Source organism: Cyclopterus lumpus, chromosome 23 (genome assembly GCF_009769545.1).
Source record: "Cyclopterus lumpus isolate fCycLum1 chromosome 23, fCycLum1.pri, whole genome shotgun sequence".
NCBI classification, from domain to species: Eukaryota; Metazoa; Chordata; class Actinopteri; order Perciformes; family Cyclopteridae; genus Cyclopterus; species Cyclopterus lumpus.
In genome coordinates, this window is record NC_046988.1 from 8,840,853 (window position 1) to 8,867,924 (window position 27,072).

General features: G+C 41.1%; 2 protein-coding genes across 4 annotated transcripts; both read right to left on the reverse strand.

The window, feature by feature from the left end:
- Positions 1-2,257: 2,257 nt before the first annotated feature.
- Positions 2,258-12,456, reverse strand: pkp2 (plakophilin 2). 3 transcript variants are annotated; one of them, XM_034525770.1, is made up of 13 exons: positions 12,168-12,456; positions 10,728-10,798; positions 9,128-9,747; positions 8,849-8,987; positions 8,107-8,314; positions 7,725-7,902; positions 6,620-6,737; positions 6,092-6,253; positions 4,829-5,005; positions 4,104-4,257; positions 3,786-3,978; positions 3,548-3,635; positions 2,258-2,896 (listed from the first exon to the last, which is right to left on the reverse strand). In XM_034525770.1, exons 1-13 carry the CDS (start codon positions 12,358-12,360, stop codon positions 2,834-2,836), a joined length of 2,364 nt encoding a protein of 787 aa, XP_034381661.1. In that variant the 5' UTR covers positions 12,361-12,456; the 3' UTR covers positions 2,258-2,833. The 3 variants fall into 3 exon arrangements, with proteins under 3 accessions (XP_034381661.1, XP_034381663.1, XP_034381662.1); XM_034525772.1 differs by lacking the exons at positions 2,258-2,896; positions 3,548-3,635 and having other exon boundaries at positions 3,807-3,970; positions 12,168-12,444; XM_034525771.1 differs by lacking the exons at positions 2,258-2,896; positions 3,548-3,635 and having other exon boundaries at positions 3,807-3,973; positions 12,168-12,444.
- A 1,537-nt stretch (positions 12,457-13,993) lies between these two features.
- nudt4b (nudix (nucleoside diphosphate linked moiety X)-type motif 4b) lies at positions 13,994-26,261 on the reverse strand. Its single transcript, XM_034525777.1, has 5 exons — positions 25,811-26,261; positions 19,218-19,328; positions 18,046-18,090; positions 17,758-17,845; positions 13,994-16,958 (listed from the first exon to the last, which is right to left on the reverse strand). Exons 1-5 carry the CDS (start codon positions 25,904-25,906, stop codon positions 16,738-16,740), a joined length of 561 nt encoding a protein of 186 aa, XP_034381668.1. The 5' UTR covers positions 25,907-26,261; the 3' UTR covers positions 13,994-16,737.
- Between the last annotated feature and the right edge of the window lie 811 nt (positions 26,262-27,072).

The following is a 27,072-nucleotide window of genomic DNA, read 5'->3' on the forward strand; positions in this document are numbered from 1 at the left end:
CTAAAGTTGCAATGAGCTCTGTACTTAAAACCATAGTGCTGTGTCTGACTTTGTGACATTACAGGGTGGGACTTCATTCCAGACATTCCCCTCGGATCAGAGAGGTAAAAGCACGTACGCAGTCCCAGGAAACCAAAAATATGCTGTGCCAAGTTCCAAAAAAAACCCACTTCATCTTAGATCCCAAATGTTCTTGAGTGATTATGTCAGTGGAAAGCAATTTGAGTCTGCTGACAATTGCGTCAGTGTAAAGAGAAGAGACCTGGCCTCTTTAGCCTGTTTTCCACTGCTGCTGGTCCTGTGAAAGAAGCCCTTCTTTGTCTCTGGACTCTAAACATCAGTCATATGTGGTATGGTCCTCTTCACTCCACTCTTCTCCAGGAGCAAAACAAACCCACTCGCATGTCTTGACACCTGTTGCTGTTGGCTATTTTGCTGTTTTGGACATGTAATATTTCCGGGCTTAAGGGTGGTTAATCCCTCACGCACTGGCTGATACTGACAAGGAAAGTAACTTATCTCTGGCGCTTTTGAGGGAAAATGACCATGTATGTGTTGATTTTCATCGACCTTTGTCTTTAGGTCTGCTCATCTAATTAATCCTATTAAAAGAGAACGAGGCTCTCCTTGTGAAATACAAAATTTGACCAATCCTCAGAGCAACATAAGCCGTAGAGCGACAAGTGGGCTATTGTTAAAAGGATATGGCTTCTTCACAGCTTTTCTTCTCTCCTGGCGCCAAAACCAAAGCTCGAAAATCGAGGACTTTATCACCAAAATAGAACCACAAACTGGGTGAATTAGAGAGTATGAGTGAAAAAGAGGAGAGAGCAGAGTTTAGTTCCTCAAATAGAAAGGCTTAGGGTCCTAATCTTTGGGCTAAACCACTTTGAAACATGTGGGATCAAGAGTTTATGGATATGAGAAAGAAATATGGGAACAAAGCACCACTTGGGGACAATTCTCCAGATCAAAACTGATCTTTTCTCTGCTCCTCTTTGAGGTGACTGATACACCACTGCCCTCTGCAGGATAGATTAACAACAAATGTGTATCTCCCTTACTGTATTAATCTGCAAAAAGGGTTCTCCATCTTTAATGGGAGCATAATCACATTGGAGAGGTGGATCCATTCAGTTATTCCTTTTGTGTATTACTTTGCGTTGCCTGTGTTGTAATAGATGCACACATAAGTCTTGGATCATAAGACACACTATATATTTTACATGTTTGAGCTCAACAGGGCCAGAAAACAAGGGAGAGGAAATGAGTGGCCAATAGTACACTAAGTTCTATGTGCTTGCAGATGCAGGCTGGAGAGTACGGGGAGATACGAGGAGAATCGCTGATACAAAGCTGTAATTGGTTGTTTCGTTCATTTTATTTACAAAATTCAACCACCGCCTGGAATCAAGTGAGGGCTTTGTAGATTTCCCAGTTGGGATCGGTTTCATTAAATACAATGGGTCACTGGGGGAATTGGTCTTTTTTAAATAAAAAGAGTCTGGGCCAAGGCTCTGAGGATGAGAGTCCGATCGGTTCCCGGGAGCTCACCTGTATTTTATGGTCAATTCCTGTCACACAAAATGTCTGAACGTAGTCCACTATATCATTGCTTCATTCTGTGTCCCCTGGTCTTAAAAGCCTTGTTGATCTCCCCCTTCATCTATACTGCAGTGTAGCGACTGCCAGGTCCCTGCAAGGTTAACGCTGCTCCAGGGCCTCAAAGTCACAGAGACGCCTGACGGGTGAATGGACCAACCAAACATCGGAGGTCTTAGCCTCTTGGACATTCCTCGTCTCCCACACTATTCTTTAATTTAATTTTTCCATGCAGAAAAATTGTCACTCAGTGGGAAAGTGTTATTTGATGATAAATGACTGTTCTGCAAAGTCTATTAATATAATGGACAGACATTTCTTTCTCTGACCCTTTAGCATATAAGGATATTTCCATTATATTAATACTTTGCAACAGTCATTTGTCATCAAATAATACTTTCCCACTGAGTGACAATTTTTCTGCACCCATTATAAAGTTGAGTGATTTATTAGGAGAAAAGAATTTACTACACATAATTAAACAATTCTTCTACACTTATTTTTGTCATAGCTTTTTTACTAAAAGTATACCAGAACACAATGAATAATAGGTTTCATTCAAAACAGTTTATTCATATGAGAAATCAAATCAAGTTTGTTATTGATGTGTGTTACAGTAGGACATGGTTATATTTACACATTTTATATACATTTATTAATTAAACAGTTCATTGGTTTGATAGAAATAAGGCTCTTGGTTTGATGTTCATCCTTCACAATTACTTTAGTGTGAATATTTGAACATTCTCATTGTGGTTCTTGTTGCTAAATTACCGTCGCCTGAAATGCTAAAAATAAACCAAAACAGTATTCTCAACCATTGAGCTTCCACTACAATAAAAAAACTACACAATCATAAAGAAATTAATTTAGTTTCATTTTCAGGAAAGGTTTCTATATTCATCTGTCTGAGGCATTTAGACAGTGGCCAGAAGCATCCGAGGCATCTGATGAGGAATTTCAACAAAACAAAACAACAAAAAACTTATTGTGTAAGCAGGTTTATTGTTCTGTTTGTTACTTTAATTGAACATGCAGCTCTTGTACAAATTGAAAGCCATTTCATGGGACCTTTTAAAGGAAATGTAGGCAGAGTACACAATGTTTTGTCTGCAGCATTGAAAAAATACACAGGCGGTCCATTACAGGAGGAAGAGTGATGCAACCAATAATTGTTGCCGTTATTGTAAACAGGTGCAGCTTGAGTTAGCTATAGATCGTCCACTCAGTCTCATCTGGAGTTCACCGCCTTTGTTGTCCTCGCATTTACGAAGTCAGCTTTCCTGTAGCCACACTGTTGAGAAACAACATGTGGATTATGGACACTGTAGCTATGTTGTATTGGACTATTGTTGTATTTTTTATCCAATATGTATTGCATTTGTTTCACATTGGTGCCCCCCAGTGGCAGTATGACAAAAGAAACTGGCAACAACAGGCCTAAATAACAGATTATTGATGAGCTTTCTTCATGAATAATAGAAACTGTTCACTGTGAGCACTGTTACGCTGTAGCGTAGCAATATTAAATGGATCAATGTTAAATGGATCAACGTTTATGTTGTGTGTGGTTACACAAATGACATCTATTCATCTAACTGAAGCAACTTGGACATGAAGAATAAATGAAATTCCATAAAGACCTAAAGCAAATAATTTTACCGGTACCATCTGTGCCGTGAAACTTGCAAAAAAAATGAAAATGTTCATTAAAGCTTCTAATGCTGGACTCATATACAGTGCGGAGCAAAAAGATGAACATCAAAGAGGCTACAGGAACACATGCAGACAGGATGGCAACCTGTTGCGAGCGGTGTCTGAAAAGAAGTTTCCAGCTGTGCTCGCTGTGTGCAGAAGCCAGATCAGTGACAAATACAAAGCAGTTATTCTTTAATAAAGCATGTGTTGTCCTGTAATGTGCTGTGTGGGTATCGTAGGAACACACCTTCTTGTAGGCCCCGTGGAGATCACTGTGTTTCCACAGCGTGTGCAGCAACATGCATGCAGCCTGACCCGCTCTGGTTGGTCCATAACTAGGAAATTAAAAGTTTAAATTAAAAGAAATGTTGTAAACTCTTTGGAAATAGGAGGTGGTACTCCCTCATACAGTGATAATAATCAAACAGGAAATAGTTTCAAACAGGAGCTCTTAATGAGGAGCGATAAGGTGAGAGCAGACAAACCCGCTGTCCTTGCTGCTGATGTTGATGATCTGTTCGAGGGCGCCCTGGTTGACGATGGCTTTGACGTGCTGCGCGTCACTCTGACTCAGGTTAATCAGGATGTTACACAGAGATGCCGTCACCTCGGTGGGCAGGTCGGTGGCGGTGTCGTCGTTGGGTAGCATCCCAACCACCTCTGGCAACACCTGCTTCACTTCAGGAGGAGGAAACAAATAAGAAAGTGGCCAAGTTTAGAAGATGCGACTTGAGGTCCAGATTGAGACTCTGAGGTTAATATTTAAACCTCAGAGTATCTCAGTTTGTAATGGAAACAGTTACCGATGTCAGGGTGCAGTTCTTGGTAGCGCGAGAGATTCCTTATGAGAGATATGGCCATCCTCTTCACATTACTCTCTCCATCCTCTAACATCTTCCTCACATGCTGGAGGCCATTTTCCCGTTGAACAATAGTAAAGACGATGGCTTCAGTCACCTGGCAGGCCACAGAAAAATAATGTAATATTGGCTATTTTATTCTATTTAAAAAGGTCTTCATACATAATACCAACTGATTTATGGTGCTGTATCAGGTTTGTTTACGTCAATAACTTTTGTAAACAGGAGTTAAACGGTGCAACTAACGGGATCAGTTTTTATCCACACGTCCATTTGTTCAGTTAAACTCGTTAACCCTTGTATTAATAGTCACAGAAACACTCATCATGCCTTAAAATTAGTTACTTAATAGTACAATTCAAAACCCACTACATCCACACGTTTTGGATTCTCCCATCACTTAAATTATCTGTCAAGTTATTGACAAATATCACTTAAATTGAATTGAATTACTTAGTCACAATGAAATGTAATCCACGGACCAGGTAAATAAAATACAATGTATTGTTTATTTAATTGGTAGGAGAGGTCAGTAAAATGTCTCAATAGCAGAGTACAGAGGGTACAAGGCTGTGTATACATCTTTGTTGTCTTTCTCTTTACAGAATAAAACTCGACTATACTAACTATTCACTAGAAATATAAAGTTTACATCCGTCCCATCCTACCACTCCGTTCCCAGCTGTGATGTTCTGCAGGGCTCCGATGGCGGCCTCCTGGGTGTAGTGACGCACACTCCGGGCCATCAGTGACAAGTACATGCGGATAGTGATGCTGCTCCACAGCCACTCTATGCCTCGGGGGTTAGCCTTCTCCTCTAGCACGGGGCACTTTCGCTCCAATTGCTGGGAAGAAACAGTTTATGAGCTGCAGTTGATTTCTTGTCACTGGGATCACCAAGAGACAGCTATTAAGCAGCAGATTTACATAATTGATTTTGTCTTGGTTTCTTTCTTTTTTTCCCCCATCCCTTCTAGTGCATTTTAAGTTTACTTAACCAGAAGAGGCTGAGCATCCATTCCCTTTTGCAGCATCTTCATGCTGTAAAATTCACATCAGAAAGAATTCACTCTGTCCAACGCAGTCAATGAGTAGCTGCAATGCAGATGCTTGTTTACGGGGTCTGATGGACATGCAGAGAATTGTGAGGAGGAGATTTTTGATGCACTATTCTTGCACGTGGGTGTGTATATGTATGTACTAGCTAGCTAACGAGGCCCATTAGATAAAGCCACACTTCACCATTACCTTATACGTGGTAGTAGCTAAAAGAGCAATATCATAGTAGCCTAGTGCGTGTGTCTGGATTTCAGTAAGCAAACACTTTGTTTACATTTCCAAAGATACTCTATCATGTGACATATTTCACTTAAATTGGCATTATGGGAAGTGTAGGATTCAGTGTTGTTGGCGTTTGTTCCAGGGACAAAGAGAAAGGATATCTTGGCTCCTGTGGCAATTCTGATGTGCAATACTAAAGTATCACTTAAAAAGAAATTGGATTAGACAGTAAAGTATTTGGAGGATAAAGGTTCTAAACCAAGTTGGTGATTATTCTCTCTGGGTTTCCGACTACGGGAGACTCCTTTTCATATTACACACAACCATCTGATATGTTATTAATGTTAAAATATGGATTGGATTCGCTTTAATGAAGCATTGCGACATCAAGTTTATAAAAATGGGCCTCTTTGCTGCTAGCACAGATCCACCCGACAAAGCAAGCATGTAAAAAGTTGTGTTTGCGTTGATGTTTCTCTCCCCGTTCATAATCGTAGAGAAAGATTAACATGATCGGCTTCTAAATGGATGTTTTATGTGATTAAACCTGCAGCAACGCAGCAGTCTTCACAGGTTATTGCTCTCAAGTATCATACCGCAGAAAAACATCTTGTGTTTTGTAAAAGTGGATTATTGTCCGATGGGATTACCTCTGTGATCTTAGCACTGCGATAAGCAAAGCAGCCAACAGCCTTCTCCTTGGGAGACAGGTTTTGTCGAGATTCTCGCAGATCTAAGGTGTACTTCTTAGGAAGCTCTGCCTCGATCTGATAAGACAGGTTGTGAAGGATGCAGACACAGTTTTCTGTGGACTTCAGAGCAGACAGAGATAAACATCAAATTAAATACAGAATGGCAAGCCGTCTAATCACACAGATGCAACATACTGAAACTTGAATGGGAGTATTAGATATAGTTCAAGCAGGGTTTTGCTTTGCAAGGTAGATCCAAGTTTCCATAAACTATTTATTTGCTTTTCTCTAATCCAGTGAGAAGCAACGTGATTTATGTGAATAACTTGACATGCACTACAGAATAAATATAAGTATGAGTCCAGTGTGCATCACAAATTACAATATGTTAGGTTGCACGACAGTTCAGACTGCTGAGGAGTCTGATGTGAAACCGTCTGTGAAGATGAATACGTTTCTCCGGAATTATTATCATTTTCATCTCACCTTGTCATCGGTTTTATAGTCCGCTATGGCTCCGCGGATGTAGTAGACCAAAGAGTCAATAAAGTTCTCACACTCCCTCATTGCTTTCCTGCCATCTGGACCAGCAGAGCTCAGATTTCTGGAAACAGAAACAGTCAAATCAAGTAATGTAATGTGACATTTGTGTCTGTGTTTCAATCAAATACACAGTTTTCATTCCCACTGAACCATATTAGAAAAGTGCAACATTATAGTGAAACAAATAAAAAGCAAAAAAAGATGTCAACCACATAATTGCAAAAAGTCAATGGGTGCACTGTATCGCATGACTTTCCAAAGCCATTAGCAATCACAACACATTTCATGTCATCCAACTTCCCAACAATCAACATTCTGACAATAGGTTCTTTGTGCAGTGATGAAAAATGAATTGAAGAGGAACTGATTATTTTTCTCATCCACAGGGACCTCAAAAGGTTTGAGAACATGCTGAGGAGAACTTGATAACCAGCAAGGACTGAGGACTGAGGACTGAGGACTGAGGACTGAGGACTGAGGACTGAGGACTGAGGACTGAGGACTGAGGACTGAGGACTGAGGACTGAGGACTGAGTGATTTCAGTACAGTCGAGCAGAGAGAGGAGAAAGCTCCGTGAATAATTCAGTCTTTCTCTCATTTGACCCGGCTATGGTTGCCGGGGGAGCAGTGAGCCTGATATGTCCTGTTTGGTATAACTACTAAATAACTGCACAGCTAATGACAATCCCAGCAGCTTTAGCTATGATATTTAGCAAATGCTAGCAGGCCTAAACTAAGACGTTGAACATTATGCCTGCTCAAAATGTTCACGTTAACATTGTCATTATCAGCAAGTTGGCATAATAGATTGTAAACTTATATCATCAATTTGCATGCAATTCTGGTCCACACTGCTCAGAAAGTATGATAATGTTTTTGTCTTGCGAAGTATGTGAATATTTGTGTATAAATCCTCAAATTCTGTATTTAGTTTGTTATGAGCCGTGTATTTGATACCAGTGGTGGTGTCTGTTTCCTTGAATCTACTAATCGACACTGCAAAAGCGAGCAGAGTATCTACTTTCAGACACAACAAAAGGAGCCTACCGCAGGCAGCCAGTGGCATTGTGGAAAGCATCAGCGTCAGCGAGGAGCTCGTCTTTTGGGTTCTCGCCCTCAAAAATGCCAGAACTGGGTACCAGAACTGACTGGGTGAGGACCAATAAGGCCTCTCTGGAGAGACACTCCTTCAAAAGGTCATGAGAGGAGAGGTTCCACAAAAGACCTAGGAGTGAGATGGAAATATACTTTTTAATAGGCAAAGACATTTATTTAAGTGTTAGTCAAACTGTCCCTCTGTAGTCCCACAGTAAGATCCTACAGGTCTGACAGTCCACAGATATATATATATATATATATATATATATATATATATATATATATATATATATGTATATATATCTCGTAAGCCAAGTAAAAAAAAACTGACCAGTGAGTTCTCGTCTGGTCTCCAAATTACGGCTGCTCTTCAGTACACTCGAAATGGTGGCCAGGCCATCATTTTCCTTCACCTCCATCTTGTTTTCGCTGCTCTGGTAAACAACATTGCGCAGAGCCCCGGCGGCGGCACACTGCACCATCTCATTGTCAATGCTCAGGACCTGCAAGAGCTTTGCAATCCCACGGAGGTAGTACACCTGCAAACAAGAGTGTATTATTGATTGACAGATGCAGAATCTACACAAGGATTTCTTCACAACGCAACTTGGCTCTATTGAAATGTGACACTATAAACAGTGTCTGAGAGGTTTAGTTGCAGCAACAAGGTGCTGCACTAAGCGTCACCTTATTAAAGGCTTATTCATTGTCTCCGGGCAGTAATTGTGACACTGTGGTCCATAACCCTCCACAGCGTGTCTCGTTATCTCGTCTTACTTGTGGTGCTAGTTTGAGCTTGAGCAGTCAGCTGATGCGTGAAATAGCAATGTTCTACAAACAAAGATACATTTTGATTTTTGGTGAGGTACTGAACTGAAAACTTTGAAGACACAGGCATCACATTACCTATACCAATATTATGTTATAATGCTTGTTTTAGGTGAGAAATTGGTACATTTAAACTGTGCAAAAAGAGTAATAGGGGCTCAAAAAATGCAAAAGACAAATGTTCAACATGTTAATTTTTTACATATTTAACTGTAAAATGATACAAAGCATAGAAGTAAACATACCATCTTCTTCGCATCAGCACTCTTGAGACACTGACTCTGTATGTGGCTGGCTGCAGAGCTCAGCGTGTCCTCATTATCCTGGGTCAGCAGGTTCACTGCCCTCTCTAACGTCATCTCCGGAGGCTTGTTCGCCGACTGCCTGTGTGAGAAGACAGCTATGAAAGAAAATGCTCCATCCACAAATGTCTCAAAATAAGCTCCACGGCCGACATCACACATCAAGAAAATACAAGACTATGTCAAATTGTTAAATTAACCCAAACAAACACACACGCTTACAGTGTCATGACATTCTGAGCATGCATCTGCTGAATGGGGACTTCTACTTCCATCTGCTTCCCTACGTCAAACTCCACGCTGGTGACCGAGGGCGGGTAGGAATTCAGTCTCCGCAGGCCCTCCCTCCTCACCCGAGTCAACCAGGACAAGCCCTCCTTGTGCGGGATAGCACCAAGCATCTTCTCCCCATCTCGTCCATGCACAGTGTGTTGGTCCTGTTTGACGATAGTCTGGTTATGACTCCAGCGGGAGTCATAACCAGCACTTTGTCGAAACGCTGCGGTTGCAATCACAGGCTGTGGCGCTGCTGTCTGTCTAAGTGACCTCCGAAGGAGGGTCCCGTGCTCAGATGTGGACGTGAGCGGCCGCGTGCCACGGGGTGCCTCGGAGAAGGCATAGCGACGAAATGAGTTAGAAGTAAGCGAGGAGTCCAGCATAGTGGCCAGCCTGTGTGACTGACTGTGTTCTGGATGGGTGTACGTCCCGTAGCGGGAGGCACTGTGATGGAAGCGAATGCGTTGGACCTCTGGGCTCGGTGGTGGAGACACCTCCACCCTCCTCGGTGGTCTCCGCACATTGTTGCTCGATAGAGAGCGGTTGGTGAGGCCCAATCCATTTACCTGTGATAAGAAAACACAATCCACACTTTGATACGTGTTTATTCTGCTGGTACTTTCAATTTAAATTCCTCATATAAATGGCATAGCAGTCCAACTTGCAGAATGTTGCACTCTAGTTTACTGTCGAAGGTCATTATGATGAAGTTAATTAGTTATATTGAGTTTTACAATGTATCAATGTCTATTATGACTGTCGTATCACAAAAATGTGTATTTTAATAATAATATCGTAATGTAGTTTCCCATTTAAATAATGTGCCATGGATGCGCAGTAAGAAGATTTGGCCACATTGATCATATGTAGTAAATGCTTCTACGACAAGTTAAAAGTGTGACTGAATACATCAAAAACATTGTTGTAAAAAGAAGAAAGAAATATAAAGCTTTTTACTTTTGTATTTTCCTTTAAACCTCCAATCAGTTGGACACAAATGCAAAATGCCTTTTATTTCTTTCTTCCTTGACTGCTCATCAGTTTATAAATTATAAGAATGTATTTTATTAACTGATTAGTGGTTAAGGGGAAAAATACACTCTTTTATTTGACCACAAATCAGTTGGCAAAATAAATAACTATGTTTATTTTATCTTGTCAGTTTCAGGGCTCTGTACACCTTGAGCTGACACTTTTTAAAAGTCACAAATTAACAATAATTTCAAACTACATGTAAGAAACCTGTGATTCATTTAAAAGTCCTGGAGGCTCTGAATATAAAAGCAGCAGCAGAACATTTGACTACATTCAAATTACAACACTCTACGCCCATGTTCTTTTATATTGGACAGGTACACAATTAATGCAAAGTAGCCGATAGGATTTACTGCACTTTCTTTTACGGAAATAAGAGTTAATCAGGGGGAAAGGAAAATAAGATTGTTTGTACCTTTTAGTGCCACATAAAGAAGATCATAAATGCCACTAAATTGTTTGTTTGTGTGTGTGTGTTTGTGCTTGCATGAGTACAAAGAGAGTGAGGTACCTTCATGTTTAGTAAAAGTCCATCGGTAGCATCGAAGCTCTTTGCCGTGTTCTTCTCTAAACGGATACTACCTGAAACAAGACACAACAAGACACTTTAAATATCTTCTATTATTTATGCTTATCATTCACGTAAATACCTAGTATTTACAATGTGAAGCATGACCCAACAAAAGCCATTATTTCCAGACATTATCTTCCCAGTGTGTTACAGGGTACCACATACCGAGAGCACCACAATAAGTCATTTCAAATAAATGTAACACATACCTGTATTATTGTTATGCAGACCTGAAACAATCAACTGAATAGTCAATAGTCAGAAAAGAACTTGCCTGTTGCTGCTGTTCAAATGTGAGGATTTGCTACTGTTCTTCATAAAATACGATAGTTCACCCTAAATTTATACTTTTCTTTTTTCTTTTACTCTTGATTTGATGAAATAAGACATTTGAAGATCTGTCTGTCCTTTTGTGGGCCACCATGGTGAATCATCTTAATCATATTAATACGGAGTGACAAGATTGATCATTTATATAACAAAATCAATGCTAAAAATAGCTTTTGGTTGATGACAGACTACATTTCATAGCTGACTCACCCACATATTTATTTAGGCTACCAATACATAATAAATAAAGTACATAAACAGGCCAGTGGGTGATATATTTACTTCAAGCTCTGTCACTTCCATCTCCCTTGTATGAATGTGTATGAATAAAACTGCAGAAACCTGTTGGACAAGTATGGACTATGAGCCATCCATTCCAAAGTGTCCGTCAAGCCTAAATAATAGTAGGCGATCATAGGCCACACACAGAGCATATACCCCGGATCAAGAAGGACACAAAGGGTTTGGTATCAACATGGGGATGAGGACCCTTGATAAGGGTCATAACATAATAATAATAATAATAATAATAAGTGTTATTTGTAAAGCGGTTTAAAAGTTAATCAAGGCACTTTACATGGCAGAGACAGAAACAATAAAAGCATTACTATTATAAACATGGCAGAGATGACAAACAAAACAAAAGCATACATAACATCACAGGTTAAAACAGATTTAAACTGGTGAGATGATTAACAGGACAGGAAAGAAGAACATTATTGTTCTGCTACTCAAATCTTTGTTTTCCTCTAAAAACACAGGACAGCTTCACCTCTTCAGACAGATCGAGTTCAAATGTAACAATAACATGAAGCAATCCAAGAGGTGCATCGTAGAAGCTGAACTTGACGCAAAAACATATTCAACCAGTGACAATGGATCAGAAGTTATTATTATTATTATTATTATTATTATTATACAGGCAATTTGGGGGAAAAACGATCCTACAAAATGTGTCAAAAAGGAGTGGCGTGTGCAAAAGTGCCTAAGAGCCACTTAAGTGTAGTTCTACACGTTAATCACAGAGGACATCTTCAAACGGAAGCTCACCACTCGACACAGACTTCCTCGCTTTCCGGGCCAGTGTGAGCTGAACCTGCTGCTGGACACGAAGGCTGCGGTCGGCAGAGCTCACTGTCGTCGAGGTTCGTGAACTCGGCTCGGTCGGCAGAGCCAGACTGGTGTCCTCCAGCACGAACGAGTCTCGCGCAGGTAACGCTGATTTAAAAAACTGCTCTCCCATGGTGGACGAACCCCCGAAAATCCGTCGAGAGTCCGACTTGGTTCGCTTCCCGGATGGGGGCTGTGGTTCTGGATGGATGATCGGTGCTTGGTTGTACCCTCTGATCATGAGGTGGGTCGACCTGACTTGTGACACCCCGAGGGGGCGGGGCTAGAGGCGACGCACCTGAGGTGTCAGGTGTCGCTACCTGCTGGTATCGGGGAGCAGTCACGTTTAACACTGCTGGGACTACATTTCCACTTCATTGTATTTCACCTCAATGGTTTCTGCTACTTTAAAGCATTTCAGAAGGAACGTTGTCCTATACACTTTTGCATTTATGTAACAGCTGTAGTTTCATTTAAATTGGGCCTAATTAAAAAAAGATGTCATATTGCTTGGTGGAGTTTTAAATATCGTTATATATCAATCACTTTGTACTTTTTTGCAAGCAGGACCTTATTGAAACTATATTCAACTGTGGTATTGTTACTGTTGAATATTGCTTTCACCTCTGATTACAATGCATTGCTTTCTCATGAATCTTGTTTGTCCAAGGCACATACATGTTTAACGACATTGTGTATCAACATAATATTTCTATTTTGCAAAACATTAACTTTGGTGGACATTTATGGAGGCAGGGGGTTCAAATGATTGCAAATGCAACCATCTACATTTGGAATGGAGCACCTTTAGGTGTCTGAAGTTGCCACATGATCCGTTTCCCACTCTGGACCCCAGCCCCGCCCTCTTTGGCTTGAGTTGTGAGGGGAGTTGAAGCCTGACACAGGAGGCATGTCCCACCAGGTGTGCTTTTCCAGGGAAAGGAGCCATCTGTATTTACACAAGTTGTAAAATGTTATAGACCAACTAGTAATGCTAGACATGTATGTTACAGTGTATTCCTATTTGACTGAAGGCCTCCGCATTTCCCCTTTGTGCTGTTGACACTATGCTGCAGGCAGATGTTTGGCCTGAGCAACTTCTATTATATTTGATTATATGGTTAAGATATCATATTGTGTTCAATTATGTTACTTACAAACATAGCTGTATTCAGTCAGTGTGATTGTGGTACTTCTGGATAAAATGCAGATTAAGCCTATCGGGACATTCACCATTCAAGAATGATCATCTGTGAAATTATAGGGATCTTCTGAGGGGCCCCGGCTAATCTGGTCCCAGAGTCAAAATGTCATATGATATCGTGCAAATTGTCTGAGCGAAAAATGTCAGCCAATAAACACGTAACATAACAGATGCTAATCCCTGCTGAGAATGGGGGTGTGGGTGGGAAGTGGCACCCTGGGGCTCCAGAGCAGGTTTGTGACTCCTAAGATATTGAAACGTGAAACCTTTTGAAGATTTTATCTTCATAATTTAGACATAATGGCTCATCAGCTGCGGGAGTTGACAGGTCTTATTTTTCTACTTCTAGAAGCCAATCATTTGCCAATAAATGATCCCTGACTCGTGACACTTTTGCCTCATAGACGTCATTCAAATAAATGAGAATTCAACAACAAGTTACAATACCATTTTTCTCCTTTTTAATGCAATCTTATCTCAAAAACAATCCTTCCAGTCTACGCCATCAAATCACTTTCACCGTAAACCTTTCTGTGCATAATATTCATGACAAAACAGTGAGAAAGCTTAAGTTTTTTTAATTTTTTTTTTATATAATGCTCTGGATACATCCATGTGACATTACAATGTGTTCAGCAGACAATCAAGCGGTCCAAATCCACCGTGCATTGAGTGGACGCTTTTGTGTCCAGGCCGTCTCACATTTGTGTACATGAGCACATACATTTCATTTGTGGGACTCTCATGCTTTACTCATAAAAGGAGCCTTCACAGATCTGCATAGACCCAAGCATCAAACTAAGGCTCCCGTGGAGGAAGAAGGTGTTTCAGCTGCAAAACATCGAGATGAGTGGCTTTATGTTAAATTTATGTTTTTGTTTTTTTTATTGGAGTGAATGTCTTAGACGCTCAGTTACGTGAGAAGTGGAATTTAAAAACAGTATGGCGTAAAAATAAGAAGTGTCTGTCCCTTAGTTTTAATTTCAACAATGATTACTAAATTATTATATTCTGAAATGTTTAAGATCATTTTTCTTTATCACAAAGCAGTTGGCCAAATACTATATGTATAATATAACGTGACATCACACATTTTCCCATCTGAAAACATACACTTTTTTTCAATTTGGCACATCATATTTCACGTTCATCAACCCACAGTACACACACACACACACACACAAAGGCTTGAGGTGGTCGAGTCCAAACCGTACCAATCGAACAAGGCTGAAGGTTTGTGGAAACTGAATTGGTGTTTGAGAGCTTTAGTTTTGAAGCATATGTCTAGGTCACCAAACATTTCCCTGATCATCACTGACCTGCCTTTTCCCCCCAAAAGTGTTTAAAAATCCCATTTCATAATTTATGTCTATACTCAGTCTTATGCATCTGACACACACAAGATGATTAGCAAGATGCGATATACATTTAGGAAAAAAAAGAATTTAGTTTACCCAACATCTCCAGATCCAGTCTGATATTTTTTTCCGAGTTAACTTCTATACCATCCTGACAAAGATTGATTTCCCCAGATCATGATTCAGAATGCATTAATTCAACCATTCAATCTCACACCAACCAGTCTATATATCCTAACCCCGTGGCACATTGTCATCGATACAAATATAATGTACATACTGTTCTCAGTGGGGTTTCGACACGTTGGTTTTATCCTGCCATTTGTACATTGTTAAAAAATATATAAAATGTTAAGAGAAATTGTACAGGTACATTCAGGTTAAAAACACGTTAAATGTTTCTCTTCAAAGCTATTTACAAATCTCTGTATGGTTTCGAGTCGTCATTCGGCTGTCAACACAGGAGCGAGTGGGGGCCTCTTCTCAGTGAGAACGGTTACATGGACAAAAACTGCCAATTTGAGCCTTTTTTGTTCTTTGGATTTCTCTCTTCATATTCAAAATGTAGCTGTAATTTCATTTATATTTCCCCAGGGACCATTTTTGCCTTTAACAATATTTGACAAGCTATAGTTGAGAGGCAGGCAGGACACATGGAGAGAGAGAAAGACGGGGATGACCGAGAGACAACGCTGAAGCTACAAAGTATGCGTCTGAGACCCCAAAATTGCCCTAAATATTGAAATATTTATATTAAAATTCCATTATAAGCTATGATGGGCATTTTTCACAATTCAAAAAAGATTAACCAAGAAAATAATCGGAGGTTAATTCAGGATTAAAATAATTTCGAGTTGCAGCCCAAAGCACGAGTAATGTTAGTTAGAAGCAGATGGAACAAACAATCATAAGTCATTTGGTGGTCGGTTTGTACCAAATGAGACATAAAAATGGTTAACATTAGTTTAAAGAGCAGTTAACCATGAATATTATTTATTGAAAGAAAGTCCACTTCTTTTATTACCAGAGTTGAGAAACTAAACTGACCCTATAGCAGCACTTCATACCTCAGGAAAATACTTTACACCATTAAATCCTTTCACTTAAAAAAAAAAACGTGGGAAACCGCAACTGTATGTGGCTTTAAAGTCAACAGTCTGTTGGATCAGTCAAGGTTAGTGGAGACTTCTGTGGGCGCTGGCTGAGGTTCGACTCTGAACACAGCAGTGTTGTGTCAAAGGATATCGAACGCGACACCGATCCAGTTTGAGGTATCAACTCACTGACAGTTGGTGCTATTTTGAGATAGTACACCTTTGACCCTTTCCACATGCCATTTCTGGCATAACATTTGATTCTGTTGTTTTAATTGCATCAACAAGAACCTCGAAACATCAATGCAAAAAAAAAAAAAAATAATAATAATAATAATTATATATATATATATAAAATAAAACATAAAAAAAACTATTCATGTAGAATATGATCTCTGATGTTATCATCATGGGTTGATGAAGACATTATTAAGTCCGGAAACATTTCCCGCATGGATGTGCTTTGTGGTCAATTACTCTTTTATTGACTAGAAAGCATTTTCATTCTGCTTAAAATTAAATAAAAAAAAAAAGGACCATTAGTGAGATAAAACAACCCAAATACAACATTCATACAAGGTTTCTGTAAGGCATTCCTTCACCAGGTCATTCACGCCAGCAAAAGAAAAGTGTTCTTGAGATATTCACAGTCTTTCTGTCGGAGACGTCTCCTGCTCTTTCACGTGAGTCTTCAACACTGTTCTGGTGATGGCTTTGGTCTGTCCTGCAGCTAAGACTAGAAATTAAACATACAGGAGAGCCGCAACTCTGAAAAGTCATTAGATTCATGCAAGACTGTACAGACTTTCAGTGCACCGCCCAAGCTGGACGGCGCACGTCGTTTAGGAGCAGTCCTATCTGCAGGAGGAGCCCAACGCGTTGCCCGTCGAGGGTGAGGTGGCGGTGGCGCTGTAATGGGGGTAGTTATCGTTGGGTGGCGGGCTCGGCAGGATGGAGTTTCCGTTGGTTGGGGAGCAGCTGAGCTGGAGCCTCTGCAGGTACTCGGCATGGACGGGTTTGTGGCTCTGCAGCACTCTGATGGCCTCGTCCACGGTGAACCACTCCCTCTTACGGCCTGCAGAGGGAGACAGAGCACAATGTAGGTGTTATAAAGGAAGCTTTGATGTTGGGTGTTCCTTGTATTCCCAATTGTAGAGAGCCGTAACATACAAGTATATCCCTCATTACTATACAGAAGATACACTTTTGTCCTCTTTCACAGGTTGGTCTTACATTGTATCAAAGCCATTTATTTGAGTGCATATGCAATAAAGCTCAAGGAAAGCATAAGCTTCAACATGCTACTCTTGTTGTGTACAATCAGAAGACATGGGAAATTAAACTGGGAAGTGTAATGCAACAAAGTATTTTACAACAAGATAGCAAAACAGGCTACAACTCAACACAGAGTGTTGAGTTGTAGCCTCAGCTAATTCGTTTGTTTGGCAAGATTAATTAAAGCAAGGTGAAGGTAGATGCTACGTCTTCAGTCACACGTGTACACACACACACACACACATTTACTTTAATATGCACATGAAAACATGGCATTTATAGCAACATATGTGCATACACATTGTAAACCAGAGCCTGCTACATCTACTATGTTATATTATGACAGATGCCCATAAAGTAAGGCTGAATGCAGGAGTCCAGGCTACTGTCAGCTGTGATGTACTGCAGCTCAGAGCCACGGCAGCTACGATCGGTGGCCTAGATTTAGAGGCCTGTTGTCACTGCATACCCCAATGCCCATAGTCTCTTCTGGTCTCCACATAAATGCATAAAAACAGTGTACTGTAAAAAGGTGAGCTATTATTTGGCAGAGCAAGATGAAAGACATATGTACACACACACGTGAAGGGAAACTGTACCTATGTTGACGGAGTCTTCCCAGGCCTCCAGTGTTTCTGTGACAGTCAACACGTACACATACGTCCGGTGCTTCCGATCCTGGTTTTGCTTGAGGGATCACAAGGGAAAGAAACTGAGTATTTAACGATAATTAACATCATTTGTAAACATGCAAGTTTCTTTTGTCAACACTATTCTAAACTAAACCTATTACACAGGATCTACATATTGCATGCTGAGAAATAAAAAGATATTTAATGTGCACAGGTATAATAAACTGAAAGTAAGATAAAGCTGTGTAAGCTTACCTCAAACACACCGAGCAGACGTCCTAGCTTGCCCTTCACACCGGCCTGAAGAATAAATGAAGAATTGTTTTTACTCTACTGGCTCTAGCGTACAGAACAGAGACAGCAAAGGACATGCATTTGTCTTAAAGTTTTGAGTACTCTATTCACTCCCAAAGATGAATAGAGGGTGGAAACATTAGAACAGCAGTGTTCAAACAAGAGACTATATTCTGTGGCAAAACAATGGGTATTGTGCATTACATATCAATGTTTGAAGGGCTGTATGTACCGAGCTGCTCTGTAACCTCCAAGGCTTCGTTATGAAGTAGAAATGCTTGACGAACAATTACCCAAAAACGTTTTTAACTGAAATACAGAATAACTCCCCTTTGCTTATTTCATTTTTGTCCTCCGTGTCCTCACAGCTGCTTCAATTTAGGTTTGTCAGCCAAACTACAATCTCTGTTTCTCTTAAATATGTAATCATTTCTATACATCTACACAAGTTGAGGCCTTTAGTAATTCTAATAATAGGTATTATTCTCAATCCGTGGTAATTCTGAAAGAGTATTCTTGCGGAAATGTAATTATGCCCCTTTCATAACACTTGCTTAGTTGCTTTATTAATTCACAGGAATCAAATTACTGCCAGGACATGTGACATCTGCCCTTTCCATCTCAGCATACTTCACAAGTGTCACTCTGTCGCACTGATGTGCCCAGCGGGTTGGGCTGCAGGGTCCGCCAATGCACAGGAATCCAACCAGGAGCCAAGTTTAGACCCCTGACGTGGCTGAGAACCCAGTGTTCTCAACCAGAGGGACCTCTGGAATACCAGCACTCCTCGTTTCCCCAGCTACCGACACCGTGTCCCGTCAGAAAACTCACCCGTAGCATGCATACCGCAGCCAACTGTTTGAACCACGCACCTCCTCTTCCGTTTCTAAAAACTTTTTTTTATTGCTGGAAACGGACACCTGCAGTGACGTGAGAGATTTGCGTGACCCCAAGGTGAAGCACGGATGTGCATTCGAGACATTTTAATTATAATAAATGTCCTTTCGGTCTGAAACACAGGTGTGATGTCCTCAGCAGCAGCAGGTCCTCTGTAACACAATAATACTTCCTCTACATCGCACAAAAAGAGCTCACTTGGTGTTGAGAAACTATTAATTCGTGGGTTTATTCACCTCCTCAAACACCTCTCGCACTGCGGCACCACATGGCTCCTCCTCTGGCTCCATCCCACCTCCGGGGACGATCCACTGTTCCGGGTGCCGGCTGCTGCTGACCAGCAGAACCTAAAACAGAAAGGAAACGTTTTACAAAATGTAGAACATGTCAATTCCTTTATTTTACAATGAAATGAGTCTGCCCCTTTAGACACACCATAAGGAAGCAAAACATATCTTTAGTTACTGAGGCGCACACTGAAATTGAGCTTGACATGACCCTTGACCCCTCTGACTCAGGTCTCAAAGACAGACAGACAGATGGCGGATGATTGGTGCTGCCTCTGCTATTTATTCTCTGTTGCTGTAGACAGGATCCTAAATCCACCACAGCCTTTGTAGCTTTAAATATTGAATCCTGACATGGTCTCAATGGCCTTCGGAGTGAAACTATAACATGGAATATATATGTACATATGAAAATTATACAAATGATACTATTTCAATTTCAACTGGTAATTTCAATTATAAAATATCACACATACACCTCGATCACAGTTCTTTTAGTACAAAAGAAGTTGGCTCACTCTCACTAGAACAAATGGAGGCGTTTGGGGAACCTTAGCATGTATCGGTTCTAACCTTCACCTCCTTTCCCCCATTGTTGGTTTCTAGGCCGATGCAGCTCAATCAAAGCCAGTGTTGAGGCGGTTTCCCAAACACATCGAGACCGGCAAACAATGCATGTAAACCAAGCATGAGCCGCTCAAATTCTGTCAGTGCTTCACTCCGCGACCTGCAGGGCTTGAATTACGCTCCAGTTGCAGTGTACATGTTGATATGCACGGATCAGATGTGTCCGTGTCTGCCCATTTTCTAGCAGTATCCGTAGTGCAACCACAACAGACACAAGCACATGTGCTGTAAACATTAGCACATTTGCACAGAGCAATTCGCTCATTATTAAAAACACAGGCTGTGACAGGGCAAGCAACGTAGTGATATCAGCAGCTGATTCAGGTGCAGCGTCTTCAGCGGCTCATTTGCTTGTCAGCTATTTTTCGGTTTAGAAATCATTATATAATACACAAACAGTGATTCATTGAAGAGAGAAAAGTGTGTTCAGCAGCTTGTACAACAGATGGTGACATGTACTCCTGCCACCCATCGGATCACCATACCCAGTAATCTGCCTGTCCCTTAATACCGACTCAGTTTTCCAATATCTTCCCTTACGTTCTCTAATGGGATTGTGGCTGCAGCTACCGGAGGCCCTACGAGGCTCTAAGGGCCAAACCAATTGGACAACAAATGCTTGGCGGCTTTGCCATTGAGCGCTGTCGGCTGCCATCTTTTTTCACATTTCACCATTCATCCAACTCAGCCCCCTGCTTCTTCCCAGACGGTGTCATCAGGGATGGAGGGCCGTGGGGTAGCTCTACATGTCAAGCAGCATGATGATGTGGAATAAGCGTGTGCACGCTCCACCGACATTTCCTGTCGATGAAAAGGTTAAAGAAAAACACCCAAACGGGTGTACGTCTGCTGTAGTGTACAGTAAGGCGTGTGTGTTGGAGGAAGGGGCATTTAACACTAATAGTACAAACAGAGCTGACGTCTTCTCAGCAGAGTGCAGACTGTAAAAATTGAACTGTGTGACCTGCTTGAGTGAGGCTCTTTTATGAACCCCTAACCCTATGGAGGTGAGCTAATACAAACTTAACTTTTAATCACAATGTGAGAGAAGGCATATGTTCATCTGCAGCAATGGTTTCTGTGAAAGTCACCTACTGGAAGGCGGTTTCCATTCAGGCCATTGTTGGGTGATGTACTTCCAATGCGGGATGGGCTATTTCAGTGATATGACACAATAGAATATTCATTCTTTATGTTTGGGGTGTGTTTGAGACCAACCCGCTGTCTGAGTGCTTGTGTCTGTGTTGTGAGCTGCAGCCAGGAAGGCTTAAATGGAGATCACTGGTGTCGAAAGTTGAAAGTGGAAAGTGTGAGATGTATACAAAACAAAAGCGGCAGAGTTTACGGGACAGCAAGGACAAAGCCGACGTCTGCTCTGCTTGTTCCATTTTTATCTTCTCAATGTTCCCTCAAGAGGTTTTCGCCTCTTGTCAGGCCACAGTTGAAAATAAGAATTTGTTCTTAATCTGTTTCGCCTGGCTAAATAAAAGGTTAAATAAAAAAATAAAAAATAAATGTTGCGCCATGAGGAACTCGTCCGTTCTCAGAATACAGCACAGGCCACATTTAGTTTTCTTTTAATGCATTTAGGAATGTAGAGCACTGAATCAACATATTACGAACTGTGTATAATTAAGAATTAGTTTCTTCACATGTGCATCTGAGCCAAATACAGCCACACGTTCATAAGAGGGAGCAGCAGGGTGGTGCCTTTAAGCTTTGCTGCAAGCTTCTGTTCATCTCTATAAAAAGGACCAAGACACTTGGACAAGTTAAAGAAATCCAGTGAATTCCCTGAAAATTTGAGTATTTAGAGTTATTCACTATCTATATTTCAACCAATCTACTTTTCAAGCACTCAGAATCTTTACATGTAGCATTCAGGCGTTACAGCAGACTTAATTTGTGGATATATTTACTTTTCTACAAATCTTTCCAATAACACGCATGATGGGGAGTCACTGACGAAGAGTAAGAACAAGAAGACGGCCCATTCTGTACCCACAGATTTACCCTTTCTGACCAGGAAAAAAGAAGAAGAAAAAAAAAAAAAAAGGAGTGCAGACTACTTAGGCCACAGTTAACAGGGTGAACAAAATAACTCCCACGGTCATGAAGCATAGGCTGAACTCGGAGCACAGAAACACACTTATTTTTGGAAAGAGGAGCAGGGAGAAAAAGGAAAAAAGTATTTCCCAGTGACATTTTGCAACTTGTATGACTTCCCAGGGACCCCCAGTATGAATAAGGAGGGGGGAGAATTCTGTCAGCTAACCTTTCTCTTATCTATATATATATATATATATATATATATATATATATATATATATATATATCTGTCATTAACTTCTTCTTATCTAAGTCTTAACTTAATATTTGAGGTATGTGAACTACCACTGGTAGTAAAACACGGGCTATGGCAGTGAGTCCTCTGGCATGGACTCAAACAGGGACAGCAGGCCGGGATATTCTGGAGGACATTAACACCTCCGCCTCCTCTCTGAGGAGGAACGCCTGTAGCTGTCAAATAAAGAAGGCAGAAAATGCCCGGGTGGCGGTAGGAGAGAATGATGGAAGGTCTAAGACACTCAAGTACAGAAATGCAGGGCCAAAAATCAATAGTGCTAAGCTATGAAATAGTCGACACATTATAAAAAAGCTCAATAAATACAAGAAGACTCGTTATCTGGGACTGTCGGATACAAACTGCAGGAGAGGCAAGAGAGAGAGAAACTGAACACCTACATTTCTGACTTCCTGCTGAAGAGTCCCCCCCCCCCCCCATTGTTTACAATCTGCTGCAGTACCTTCAATATGTAGCCTCTGGTCCATAAATGGTCCATCAATTCATAAACATGGTGGTTCTCTTAAGCATCTGTTCTCTCCTACTCTAAATCATGCATGAACGCATGACATTATATAAAGCTTATTTTAATAAAGCCTCAACACTGCCAAACACAGTATGGAAAACTTTCGGTTGCTCCTAAAATCAGGAGGCAAACTAAAAGACTTGAATGGTTCACATTAAGATCGACAACAGTTAACATAAAGGACACATGGGGGAGGTGGAAACAAGCTGCAAACACAACGCTGACATATTGTCACCTTTCAAGTTGCTGTGGTGAATTTGTCAGCCAACAGTTCCCACATCCAGAACATGTGACGCACCATTAGCGTTCATTTGCAGTCGTGTTTCTGACCAGTCCGATGTTCACGCTTCTTTAAGCTCAGCTCTGGTCTCCACCAACGCTCAAAGTGAAACATTTTGCTCTTAAGCTGTGAAATGTTCCCCGATGTTCATCCGTTAGCTGCTGACATTGTCCGTCTGCTACTGGACCTGCAGTGTACGGTTGGTCTCCAGAGCATTTTGGGAGTAAAGTTAAAAACAAGTCTCTATAAAGCTCATCAGGAATGATGGCCTTTGTAGAGTTAGGTGATCATTTTCATGTTTTTTGTTAAGTCACTGATTTAATATATTGTTAGTATGGAAATATATTGAACTTTTTAACACATTTAAAGTCATACAGATTTAGTTCTAAATGCTTTCTGATTATTTCTGTGCAGCAGCCAGGTGAAAATGCCGTGATTAAATCATTTCTCATTTGTGGCTTTAACTGTGTGCTTCACAATATCCAATCAGAGTAACTGTAGATGTTTGAAAACATAAAGCTGAGGAAGTGTGATAGAATAATAAAGTTTACTTGTTTGAGTCGACTTCTAAGGCTAGTTATTTAACTCAGGGTTTCTGCAAGCGACCACATTATGACATTAGATAATTAAAGAAGATCTCTTGGCACACAGGTCCCGAGCAACTCGCATGCTGTTAATTTACCCAGGTGGCATCCTCCGGGACTGCACTGGGAGGTTCCTGTTTTCCCCTGTTTAATTGTTGTCATACAGAACTTCGCCTTGAGGGCTCAGCTTTCACCTTTCCTCTCCAAAACAAAACAGTGCAATGGCTCTTATTTCACCACAGTTGGTCTCCTGTGTCTAGGAACCGATTGTTTCTGTGTCGGCATGTGATTAAGGAGAGTTCTGATGACACAAAGCACCACATTTCAAACTTATTGAGAAGTATAATGGCCATTGTTGACAGCCCGAATCATAATCACCACATTGGTTCTCATATTTCAAGCGGTGTCATCTATGCGATTGCATGAGTAGACATGCCTGTGTACTCCTGAGGGTGATTGTCACACCTACACTCTTCTGTTGTCACAATGCAAGAAAATAGCTGCATGTGTGTAAGTGAACAGACATGTGTGTGTGTGTGTGTGCGCGTGAGTGTGTGTGTGTGTGCTTGGCTGTGTGTAACTCTTCCAATTCATGTGTTGTACAGCTCAACACTGGAGGGCTCCGGCAGAGCCCTCCATGCCAGTGCAGGGACACCAGACTGGGCTGTTTTGACGGTATATTGTTTAACAGTTTGTTTAAGCAAAGCTCAAAGGAGGCTAAATTTAGACAGAGAATTTGGTCACAAAACCGAGATGTGGTCCTGGTATATGACTTTCTAGTCATTATCTGGACCTTGAGTCTGAAATAAAGTTAATCTATTGATAAATATGTGTACATGACTCTTATTAGTTATATGGGAACCAGTGAAAACAGATTAACTTGAAAGAGTCATTTATATTAACAACGGCTCTCTGGATAAGAATATGGCTATACAGTGAGTTTGAATGCAGCTGCGTGGAGGGGGCACGCAGCTGCATTCAGACCAGTCTATCTATGGTCACCCTTCTTATCATGTCTTAAATTAAGGGGGGCAAAAGGCAAACCAAAATTAATTGTTCTAAATGTATTTGTGTGAGTGTGTGTCCATTTTCAGACTCACTCAGAATATCCCTTTATAAAAAAAAGGGGATACTGTTTATTTTCTGTACCGTTTTGATTTGGCAAATATTTGATATGGGTACTGTTAATACTGTGTTTTTTTGGTGTAAATACATAAAAGCCAGTGACTAAGCCAAAACACACTTGTCATATCACAGCGCGTGTTTTTCATGAGGTTTAGGGTGGAACAACGCTGCTGTTACGGTCCAGAAACCGGCTTCAACGTGGATGGACTGCATTGTATATCACCGAGAAAAGTCTTTAAGACACAACAACAATAGAAGTCTGTCAACCCTTATTCTTTACATGGCGAGGGCCCCTTTAAATCCTCATCCACAGAAGTGCTACGCAGCTGCCCGCTCGAGGCCGGTGAGATGCAGCAGAAGGCATGAATGGCCACTGCCTGGATGTTTACACTCTGCGTCGCGGTATTTAAATGGTGGTGAAGTGACGCGACAGTTGATAGATATATTTAATAATAGACTCGAGGTCGTCATTCTTAACTCAACACACGCCGACGTAAACCCCCCAAAATTAAAAGGGAAACGTGCAGAGTGCCTCGCCCCCTCCGTGTCGGCGACCTCAAGACAAGCACCGGCTAACCGGAAGTTGAGCGAATATTTCTTCAGAATAAGAGATTTGCTTTAACTCAATAGAGTTTTCGAATGAACTACTCGATCCGTTATTTTAATTTGAAATGTGTCGCCGGTGTCGTTTGTTATTAATGGTAGCTACTTTGACAACAACCGTTTCCCCCCCTTTCTTTACGCGCTCCTGAAACTAGCCTAAACTGGATGGCCCAAGGCGCATCAACAGCAGCAGCAGCAACAACAGCACGGAAACACAAACCAAAATAGTGACATTGTGAGAGACATAACAAGTATGGACGCATCTACACACCTAAAAGGAGGCGCCATACGTGTAAACCCATGTGCAATATAAAATATCATTTTCAATTTGATTCATAATCACCCCTGTGGCATTTGAATGACTGGGTGCAGACAGGGGGATGACTAGGCCACAAAGTCATACACAACCCCTGGATGTTGTTCATATGGTTCAGTTTCTGCGGAACCTCTTACCTCTTCCTCGCGTTCATTCTTGAAGCACAGGCATGCTGCTCGTTTCTTGAAGCCCTCGCCATCGTATGTCCTGGTCTGGTTCGGTTTGAGCTTCATTGTGGATTTATTCTGCCTCCTTTTAGATAAAACCGGCACACAAAAAAAACGGAGAGTAAACGGTCCAATGAGTTAACAGCAGAGCCGCCGCATCGCTGCTGCTCTCTGCATCCGTGGTCCGAGATGGTCAGAAATAAGAAGAGGAGGAGGGGTTTGTTGGAGAGATTCCCAACCGGGGTACCCGTCAGACTTCCCTGGAATTATGTTTTCCTCATAAAATCAGTGGCAGAGGAAGTCAAAGCTCTCGCTGCTGTCTGTGATTTCCAGTCGGCAGGCAGAGATCGTATGTAGTCTACAGCCTACACAGCACAGTCCTCCTCTGGTTCCATTTGCGCACGGCCGCTGACTCAGTACAATGAACAGGCAGACTGGAGTTTTAGATATACGGATCACTCCTCTGAAGCAGGAAAGCGCTCATTGGTTGGGTTCGTCTCAGTGGGCGGAGCTACACTTCTGGTCAAGGAAGCGATAATAAACAAATGCGTAATTTGGGCTGATCTCCACCAGACTGATGCTGCAGAGCACGGGACCGTTTGACAAGTAGACTGATGACGATGTCCACGACGAAGACTAACTAACATGATATTTCACTTAGGAATGTGCTGTGCTTGGTGCAATATGTGCACCAACTATATAGGATCTCAAATCATTCTGAGAAGAAAAGCCATATCTTTTAAATAGATAATGTAGCAATAGTTATGCTACCAAGAGTTTACAATCCAAGCAAGTTTTTTTTTAGTATTGCTAGAAAGTCAGTCACTCTCAAACATTACAAATATATTTTTCTTTCTCTTTTTTTCCAAATACTTATTAGGGAAACTTGGACCCCTGGCACGTTTATTTTTGTAATTTTTTTTGACAAGCTCTATTAGTGTATGTTAATGCTTTTTATGCACTCTGACACCTTATTTACATTAAAAGTGCAAACTAATCCCTTTGTTAGAAAAAGGTTGGCGGGTCACGTGGCACCCACCCACTCACTGGTTTATAGACCCTAGACTCAAATCAGAACACATCGAGAAAGAATAAGAAGAACATTATATATGTTTTTAAATGTCACGAAAATATAGTGTACATTTTAAAGTCAGGGCTTCCAAAATATGTTAAGAACAGCATATTAGTCATCGCCAGGCCTTGGGCCAGTTATTAAGCCTCCAACTCAGCTC